The 10,574-nt window shown below is 41.2% G+C and overlaps 1 protein-coding gene across 6 annotated transcripts in view; it reads left to right on the forward strand.

Moving 5' to 3' along the window:
* cracd (capping protein inhibiting regulator of actin dynamics) overlaps window positions 1-10,574 on the forward strand; it is a 48,094-nt gene that overhangs the window by 35,916 nt on the left and 1,604 nt on the right. For all 6 annotated transcript variants that reach the window (XM_083562967.1, XM_083562971.1, XM_083562969.1 and 3 more), the window contains 7 exons: window positions 56-224; window positions 956-1,088; window positions 1,558-1,719; window positions 4,895-5,107; window positions 5,638-7,981; window positions 8,136-8,326; window positions 10,365-10,524. In XM_083562967.1, the coding sequence (XP_083419093.1) occupies window positions 56-224; window positions 956-1,088; window positions 1,558-1,719; window positions 4,895-5,107; window positions 5,638-7,981; window positions 8,136-8,326; window positions 10,365-10,524 (3,372 nt within the window). The remainder of the gene's footprint in view (window positions 1-55; window positions 225-955; window positions 1,089-1,557; window positions 1,720-4,894; window positions 5,108-5,637; window positions 7,982-8,135; window positions 8,327-10,364; window positions 10,525-10,574) is intronic.

The raw sequence follows: 10,574 nt of genomic DNA on the forward strand, positions 1-10,574 counted from the left end.
ATGAAACTAAATTGTCCTTTTATTTATACGACAATCTATATGCTTTCTTTTGCAGACCGGCGGCGGCCGGGTAAATTCCAGCCGTTTCGCCGCCTGTTTGGGAGGAAAAGGAGGAGGGAGACGGAGCGTGGGTTTGAGGAATCCAAACTTAAAACCAGCCACTCCACCGGTGATGTGAGCAATGGGGTGGCCTCTGGCCTGGAGGAGTCCAATCAGCATCTAAGGTTATATATCTGGCAATTATTGGAAATTTAAAAAATACGTTTATGTTTTGTTAAATAATAGGCACACTATATGAACAAAAACTGTTACCACAAAGTTGGAGGCAGACCGTTGTAACGGATGTCTTTGGATGTGATAGCAGAAAATGTTCCCTTTTCATAAGCTAGGATACCCAAACCTTTAACAACGTCACTGCAGCTTTGCACAAATCTACAGCTTGCTTAGCCAGAGCTATGAGATATGGGTTTTATGAGTTTGAGTGGTAGATCTTGATTGGCCTACTGTAAATCACTGACCTCAACTTTATTTTCACACCTTTGGTATAAACTGGAATACTGAATGCACCCCAGGCCTCCTCGCCTCATCTACATCAGTACCTGACTTTACTACCGCCCTTGTGAATAAATGACCACAAATCTCCACAAGTAAACTCCAAAATCTAGTGGAACATCTTCCCAGAAGAGCGGAGGTCATTATAACAGCAATTTGGGAATAAATGTGTTGTAAATCTTCAATAAACACCAATTTAATGGTCAGATGTCCACAAACTTTTGTCAATATAGTGTATGTTCACAAGTGAAATTCGAGCTAGAACATAATTAGTTAATTATTTTTTTTGTAATTTGCTTTGTTATAGAAACCTTATAATACTAAACTACGTGTGTGTTTGTGTGCGTGTGTGCGTGTGTGTGTGTGTGTGTGTGTGTGTGTGTGTGTGTGTGTGTGTGTATAGAGAACTAAATCCCCTAGGGTCTCGAGCTTTTTCACACGAGAGCATCTTCATCCCTGAGGACTCTGTAGAGAAGCCGTGCTCAGAACTGACCATGTCTCAAGAAAACGTCTCGGACAAAGTCAGGAACCTGCAAGTAAGTGTAACTAATAATGGACAACTTATTAACCTTTACATTAAGTGCTGATCCCTGAGAGTATTTCAGTTTTAAACAAACATCGGCTTTTATAAAGCTTAAAATTCTGGGATTTTCTTTATAAAAAATCTGATTTGTCAGAGGGTCTTTATTAACAGGTTTGTAACCACTTTATCATGGTCGGACTTTGAGGTGGATCACACACCCATTTACACCTAGCACAGCTAATCCTCCTACCTGCATGTTCTGTATGTGAAAATGGGGAGAATATGCACAGAAAGTAACCCCAGCTCAGGATCTAACCCAGGACAATGGAACTATGAAGCAGCAATGATACCTCTCTGAGCCTCAAAGGCAATGCTGTTATAAAGAATTGATTCAAATTTTACTAATCATATTAGATTTAGATGTAATGTTGCACCACATATCATTTAACGTATAACTCTTTACCCTGTGTTTAATCCTACAGAGGCAGATAGCTCATAATATAAAGTTTGGCCAGAAACCTTCCTCACTACGAAAAAGTGAAGGAGGTGAAGGAAGCTCGGATGAGGAAGAGGTACAAAGAAGTCCTCTACGAGTCCTAGCACAAGTGGAGCCAGAGAAACCGGACTTCGAAGCCAGGGAAAAGGTTAGAAAAAGTACCCTAAAAATGTCCTATGTCTTGAACAACACAAATGACAGATATTGATAAATTGTGTATATAACTGTTAGCTAAAAGGAACTATAGTACATGATATAAGGTTTGTGGACACCTGACCGTAAAGATTTACTAGTGTGGCTGAGGAGATTTAAAGAGATTCAGTGGGTTTTCCAGGTTATGTCAAATGTGTTCAGTGGGGTTGAAGTTCTTCCACTCCAGCCCTCTTAAACCATGTATTCATGAAGTTTGCTTTGTTAAAAGACACATTGTCCTAAAGACACGTTTACGTTTAAATTTATGGCATTTGGCAGGCAATTAAGTTGAGTGTTAGGGGCCTTGCTCAAGGGCCCAGTAGTGGCAGCTTGATAGTGGACAATACCATGGAAAGAAACTTAGATATATTTTAGAGTAGTCAATGTGCAGTTTGTATGGCAGTACAGATTTACTGTCCTCGAAAAATAACTCAAAATACAGCGATTATTGTCTAAATAACTGGCAACAAAAGTGAGTACACCCTAAGTATCAATATTTTGTGTGAGCACCATTGTTACCTAGCAGTGCCTTAATCCTCCTGGGAATTGAATTAGGACCATGATATTACGACCACCTTGCTTAACTGTAAGCAAGACATTATTTTCTTGGTTCTGCTCACCAGGGCGTCACCACAAATGTGTGACACCATCTGAGCCAAACAAGTTAATCAGAACACAGGACATGGTTGCAGCAATTCATGCTCTTGAATTGACAGGTGTTCTGAAGCGGGTTTACAACTGTTGAAGGTCGTCTTCAACAGTTTGTTGAAGACGACCTTCAACAGTTGGAAACCCGCTTCAGAAGAGGCTTTTTTCTTGTTGCAGTGTGTGGCGTACGGTCTGAGCACTGACAAGGGGACCTTCCACTTCTGCAAGCTCTAAAGCAAAGCTGCAGCACTCATGCCTCTGGTTTTTTTAATCAGCTTCTGCACCTGGTGCACAGCACAAGGACTTGACTTCTTTGATGTAATCAGTTTCGGTGTGTTTAGAGTGATCTTCTAAAAGCCTACACCATCTTTGTGGAGAGCAACAATTCTAATTCTCAAAACCTAAGAGAGTCCTTACCATGAGGTACCATGTTGAACATCCAGTGGTCAGTATGAGAGAATTGTACTCAAAGCATCACATTTTAACTGCTCTAATACAAGATACACAAATTTGTATAGTCCTGTCAAGCAGACAAAAACATGAGCATGATGAATAGGACGTGTGGCTTTGCATAGTTACACTACGTACAACTGTTATCACTTAGGGTGTACTCACTTTTGTTGGCAGTTATTTAGACAATTATGGCTGTATCTTGAGTAATTTTTTAGAGAACAGTAAATTTGTACTGCAATACAAACTACATATTGACTACTACAGTGAGGAAAATAAGTATTTGAACACCCTGCTATTTTGCAAGTTCTTCCACTTAGAAATCATGGAGGGGTCTGAAATTGTCATCGTAGGTGCATGTCCACTGTGAGAGACATAATCTAAAAATAAAAATCACAATGTATGATTTTTTTAACTATTTATTTGTATGATACAGCTGCAAATAAGTATTTGAACACCTGAGAAAGTCAATGTTAATATTTGGTACAGTAGCCTTTGTTTGCAATTACAGAGGTCAAACGTTTCCTGTAGTTTTTCACCAGGTTTGCACACACTGCAGGAGGGATTTTGGCCCACTCCTCCACACAGATCTTCTCTAGATCAGTCAGGTTTCTGGCCTGTAGCTGAGAAACACGGAGTTTAACTCCCTCCAAAGATTCTCTATTGGGTTTAGGTCTGGAGACTGGCTAGGCCATGCCAGAACCTTGATATGCTTCTTACAGAGCCACTCCTTGGTTATCCTGGCTGTGTGCTTCGGGTCATTGTCATGTTGGAAGACCCAGCCTCGACCCATCTTCAATGCTCTAACTGAGGGAAGGAGGTTGTTCCCCAAACTCTCACAATACATGGCCCCGGTCATCCTCTCCTTAATACAGTGCAGTCGCCCTGTCCCATGTGCAGAAAAACACCCCCAAAGCATGATGCTACCACCCCCATGCTTCACAGTAGGAATGGTGTTCTTGGGATGGTACTCATCATTCTTCTTCCTCCAAACAAGTTTAGTGGAATTATGACCCAAAAGTTGTATTTTGGTCTCATCTGACCACATGACTTTCTCCCATGACTCCTCTGGATCATCCAAATGGTCATTGGCAAACTTAAGACGTGCCTGGACATGTGCTGGTTTAAGCAGGGGAACCTTCCGTGCCATGCATGATTTCAAACCATGAAGTCTTAGTGTATTACCAACAGTAACCTTGAAAACAGTGGTCCCAGCTCTTTTCAGGTCATTGAACAGCTCCTCCCATGTAGTTCTGGGCTGATTTCCCACCTTCCTTAGGATCATTGAGACCCCACGAGGTGAGATCTTGCATGGAGCCCCAGTCCGAGGGAGATTGACAGTCATGTTTTGCTTCTTCCATTTTCTAATGATTGCTCTAACAGTGAACCTTTTTTCACCAAGCTGCTTGGCAATTTCCCCGTAACCCTTTCCAGCCTTGTGGAGGTGTACAATTTTGTCTCTAGTGTCTTTGAACAGCTCTTTGGTCTTGGCCATGTTAGTAGTTGGATTCTTACTGATTGTATGGGGTGGACAGGTGTCTTTATGCAGCCAACGACCTCAAACAGGTGCATCTAATTTAGGATAATAAATGTAGTGGAGATGTCCACCTCCACTACATTTATTATCCTAAATTTAAAGGCAGACTAACAGGTCTTTGAGGTTAAAAATTCTAGCTGATAGACAGGTGTTCAAATACTTATTTGCAGCTGTATCATACAAATAAATAGTTTAAAAATCATATATTGTGATTTATGGATTTTTTTTTTTTTAGAATATGTCTCTCACAGTGGACATGCACCTACGATGACAATTTCAGACCCCTCCATGATTTCTAAGTGGGAGAACTTGCAAAGTAGCAGGGTGTTCAAATACTTATTTTCCTCACTGTATAAAATACATAGAGGTTTCATTTTAACAGTATTGTCCCTTGAGGAGATATAATAAATAGATGAGATACTGTATATCAGTGTGATGGTCACAGTTCAGTAGTTTGAATTCCAATGCCTGTGCTATAACTTATTTTCAAAACTAGGTTCCTTCATCTACTCAAGATGTGGTTCAATATAAGACTCCTGTGAAGTCACCACGCACAAAGCGGCCTCCCCCCCCTGGAACGATCGAATCAATTAACCTGGATGCTGTTCCCCAGTCTGCTCCACGCTTGGACAACACTGCTGCCAAACATAAACTGTCTGTCAAACCCAAAAACCAGCGAGTGTCACGCAAGCATCGCAGATTCACACAGGTAAGGAAACTAATTCTTTGATTGAAGCTGAGGACAGTTGTGAACATCTAGCACACAAGGGTTTAGGCAGAGATCAAAACACATAAGACACACCATTGGCCAGGTTTAGCAATTAATAACTGAATATTTTCAGCATCTGCCACATATACCTGCTATATATATAGCAGGTATATGTGGCAGATGATGAAAATATACCTGCTATATACTGAAAATATTCAGTTATTAATTGCTAAACCTCAAGATATATATGTAAACACAGTCCAAAAGCTAGTGGAACAGCTTCCCAGAAGAGTGGAGAGAATTATAAGAGCAAATTGGGACTAAATGTGGAATGCAAAGCTCAAAAATCACATACCAGACTTATGACCAGGTGACCAATACTTTTGGAAATAAAGTGTAACATATATATATAATTTCAATTCGGAAGTGACCTCTGGACATGAGGAGTACACTAAAGCCTTGAGGCCACAACCTCCACAAACAGTGAAGGCAAATGTTTTTTTTGTCATGTCTTTCTTTATAAATTCTAGGAGTTTCTGGAGGTGGATATTTCAGCAGGTCTACCTGAAGAGACAGATGTGCAGACCTTTAGAGAAGAAGCAGGTGTTTGGAGAGAACGGCATGTAAGAAGTCACTGGACCAGAGACGATCAAGAGCTTCCTGAAAAGTCAAAGAAGCAGAGACTTCATGAAGGAGAACAGGAGCGTTTGGAGTTCCAGAGAATCCAGGACCAAGAGAAAATGAGAAGAAGAGAAGAAGAAAGACGAGCTGAGGAACTGAGACTAGAACAGGAGATGATGCGCAGAAAACAGGAAGAATGCCAGCGAAGGGAGGAAGAGGAGCAAAGGCAGCGTGAAGAGAAACTAAGGAAGGAAGAGGATGAAAGGAGAAAGAGAGAAGATGAGCAGCGTTTAAGGGAGGTGGAAGAAGGGAAGAGATGTGAGGAAGAACAGAGACAAAAGAGAGAAGAGGAGAGAAGGAGAGCGGAGGAAAAAAGGATAGAGCAGGAACTTATAGCGGAGCGCATTCGCCTGAAGGAGGAGAGGAGAATGAAAGAATTGGAGGAGCAGAAACAAAAAGAGGAGGAGGAAGAGGCAGAAAAACTAAGGCTTTGGGAGTTAAAGGAAAAGCAGCGCAGAGAAGAAGAAGCTTGCCGTTATGAGGAACAAAGAATGCAACAAGAGGAAGAGGAGGCTGAGATGAAAAGATTAGCTGATGAAAAGAAAAGGAAGGAGGAGGATAAAATAAAGAGGCATCAAGAAGAGATAAGAGATGCTGAGGAGCATTCCGTATCCTCTGATCCAGAGTGGAAGAGAAAAGCAGAAGAGCTACGATGGAGGGAAATGGAAGAGAGGCAAAGACCTTTCACCTTCAAAGTATCCTCGGGTGAAAAGCAAATCCTATTTCAGAAGGTCAATCTAACGCCGGTTACCCCAGTACCTGCTCAGCAGGGTGAAACAGCTGCTGAAATCATTGCAGGACTTCCTGATTCACCAACTTTATCTTCATCCCTGTATGTTCCTCACACTGCTATACTGGTGACTGGAGCGCAGCTGTGTGGTACGGCAGTAAACCTGGATCAGATAAAAGACACAGCCTGTAAGTCTCTGCTTGGTCTCTCTGAGGACAAAAAAGCTTTTGGGACACCAGCAGGGAAAAATAAAACCTCACCCGATCGCAAATCCGGAAAAACCAAATCTTTAAACGAATCTTCTTTATCTGCAGACCAGACTAGTGCTGCTGTTCTGGCAGAGTGGGCCAGTATACGATCCAAGATTTTTAAAGGTGGGTTAGATGCAAAATACCAGGACACCCCAGACAGTGAGGTGCAGAGCAGAACAAAAAGTGAAGACATAAATGAGCCACCATTCTCCCACACCAATCTCAGGAAGACCATGTCAGCAAGTGCTAAGTTTTCTATTACTCCAGCCAGGAAGAAGTTTCCTGACTCAAATAGAAATTCTGAGGTCTTCAATCAAGAAGAGCCAGAAGGAGGTCAGGGGGAATTATCATCTTCAGAACCTGCTTCTACGCAGCATCTTTGTTCACCTTCCACTGCCAGCAAAGGTCAAAATAAGGCAGGGAAGTTTGTTCGTATCTCTGACAGTACAGAAGAATGCCAGTTTGCCAAAGACCTCCCTTCCTTCCTGGTCCCGAGTTCGCCACATGGATCCCTGAAATCTCCGATGTCTGAAACAGGACTCCTGAGCCCAGTGGACCCAGAGAACTCAAAGAATTATGGGGAACCAAGAGACCAAAGTGGTGATGAGAGGCCCTCACCATTTGGTATCAAGCTAAGGAGGACCAACTACTCCCTTCGTTTTCACAGTGAGCAATCTACAGAGAAGAGGAAGAAAAGATATAGTGCAGGGGACAGTTTTGAAGGAGTACCAGTGCCCCTTACATCTACTGACCAACACTCTGACTCTTCTGCAATCTCTGAGAAGACCGGTGTCATAACTCCGCTTAGAGAGAGTGGAAACAAATTCCAAGGAGTACCGAGTGTAGAGTCACGCACCAGGTCTGGTAGAAATGCTTCCTCTTCAGCATGTGACAGACTCAACTCTAAACCCCCAATTTATCAGAAACCAATGACATTTCACAAACCATCTGATGGCGCCACACCTCCACCTTCTCCCCTACCTAAACCGAGTAGAAAGACTTCTGGGGACATGCTCTCCCCAAGATCACATGGGCCAGAATTTGTAGCTTCTGAAGAGCGCACCGATCAAAAGTCAGAGCCATCGGAATCCATGCAGTGTCAGAAAACTGGTCAGGGGGATGATGAGCCAAAAGAAAAGAAGTCCTTTTTTCCATCCATTAGCATCCCATGGAGGGAGAAAACAGACCGGAGGGCTGAACTCATAAGAAAAGGCAAGTATAATCTCACATTAAATACCAGAAGAGTACTGTATATGTACTGTATATGCCACTTTATTATATATGCGAACACAATAAAGAACATTGTTAAAACAATCAAGTTCTTCCTTAGTGTGACTCGGTTACTGCTCTTCTGTGTCCTTTACAGAAAAACCTTCACTGCAGAGCAGGCATTCTTTGGACAGCTCACGGACACAGGAAAAAGATACAGGACCATTATGGATCACTCTGGCATTGCAGAAGCAGAAGGGATTTCGAGAACAGCAGCAAAGCAGAGAGGAAAGGAAGAACCAGAGAGAAGCAAAGCTGGCTGAGAAACAAGCCAGGGACAGAGAAAGTGTAAGTACCACTTATAGCACAAAAACATTCTGTAATGTAGAGTACACAATGAAAAATTACCTTTAAAATCTCAGAAGTTATGCCTTTTTATCCTACATGACTTTTTGGTGGATATAAAGGTGTGCACACTACTTGCAGAGATCCAAGGAAAACACTGCATTCTCAAAAAAATATATTTTCTTAAGAAAAAGAATGGGAGAGCTGCATATCATGTGACTTTGGGACTCAGCAGTTTGGGTTTATTGACATGAAATAAGAGAAAATGATGGTGGAGGGTTTGGATGGGGAATCACAGGGCAGTAAAGATTCTCTGGTCCAAAGTCAACTGGTCGTATATAGTGCAAAAGAGCTGTTATTTTTCAATAACGTGAACCACAAGGAATTACATTGAGGTTGTTTTCACTATTAAATTACATAAAAAAAATATATTGATATTTTACATAAAATAAAAACAATTTAAAAATAGAAAAAAATTGAAAAAGAAAATGACAAAAATTTAAATGCATTGATCCAACAGAGCTCTCAATCGCCTCTGCACCATTATTATACATTATATTATGCACACTATTAACCTATTCTAAACTACAGTGGGGAAAATAATTATTTGATCCCCTGCTGATTTTATGAGTTTACCCCCTTACAAAGAAATGAACAGGCTAGAATTTTTATGGCAGATTTATTTTAACAGAGAGAGAATAGTAAAAAAAAATAAATAAATAAATATTTTTTAAAGAAAGGTTATAAATGAATTTGTATTTGATCGAGTGAAGTGAGTATCTGATCCCTGATTTGGGCAAGACCAAAGAGCTGTCGAAGGACGTCAGGGACAAGATTGTAGACTTGCACAAGGCTGGAATGGTAGGGAATCAAAAACTTATTTCACTCAATCAAATACAAATTGATATTGTTATTATAACCTTTCTTTAAAGTTTTTTTTAATTTTTATATTAGTTTTTATATTCTGTCTCTCTACATTAAAATAAATCTACCATAAATATTGTAGACTGTTCATTCATAAGGGGTAAACTAACAAAATCAGCAGGGGATCAAATAATCATTTACCCCACTGTATATTATCATTGTTAGATATGTTCATATATACACCGACCAGGCCTAACTTTATGGCCACTAATCCAGCATTATAACCGCATCACACTGTGCAGAGGTGCAGAGGCGAGGACCATCACAACTAATATTGTGATGGTCCTCCTTTTGCTTCCAAAACAGTCCTGACCCGTCCAGCATTAACAACATTACCTCTTCTTCAGCAATGTGAGATATAGGAGCTTGTCTGTTGGATCGGACCACCCATGCCAGCCTTCACTCCCCATGTGCATCTATGAGCCTCGGCTGCCCATGACCCCGTTGCCGGTTCACCACTGTTCCTCCCTTGGAGCATTTTTGAAAGATACTGACCACTGCAGACCAGGAACATCCCACAAGGGCTGCAGTTTTGGAGATGCTCTGACCCAGTCGTCTAGCCATTACAATTTGGCCCTCGACAAATTCCCTCAAATCCTTATGTTTGTCAATTTTTTCTGCTTTTAACACGTCAACATTGAGGACAAACTGCTCACTTGCTGCCTGATATATCCCACCCACTAACAGGTGCCATGATAAAGAGATAACAAAATGTCATAATCCTTTCCCTGGTAAGAAGGGAAAAAGTAAATAGCAAATATTAAATTTGGATCCAATGTATGTCACCACTGGCTGCCAAATAAAGAAAAACGCTTGACACCAAAGAAATATTCTTAGTCTTTGATATTGTTCTTGCTCTTCCACACAAATAGGTGTGTCTATTACAGAAATTGGATTTACTACCCATCAAAGCATATGACTTTCCTGTCAGGCTCTAATTGGTTATTTCTCATCACTGTCCCAGCTGGGTGGTTTTGCACTGTGTACATTTTTTTGCCCCTGAGAACACCAAATGTGCTTAAAATGATTGGCACCTGGGAATAATCCTGTTATGTGCACCTCAAAGAATGTTGACGGGTATAACAGAATGGGAAAAATCTGAGGATTTGTGTTACAGGCTGGAATAGTGAGTCCTACAGAGGGTAAGGGGAATGGAAACTCCAGTACTCCTAAGGCACAAACTCCAGAGGAGAACAAGAGACCAGACACTTTACTGACTCGCTTTGAACGTCGTGACAACTTAAAGAAAGCCAACACCCTGCCCACTTCTGTTACAGGTGCAGTTTTTTTCATTTTTATTTAGACGTCCAGGGCAAAGTGAAATTTA

The sequence above is a fragment of the Silurus aristotelis genome, assembly GCF_946808225.1.
Source record: "Silurus aristotelis genome assembly, chromosome: 15".
NCBI lineage: Eukaryota > Metazoa > Chordata > Actinopteri > Siluriformes > Siluridae > Silurus > Silurus aristotelis.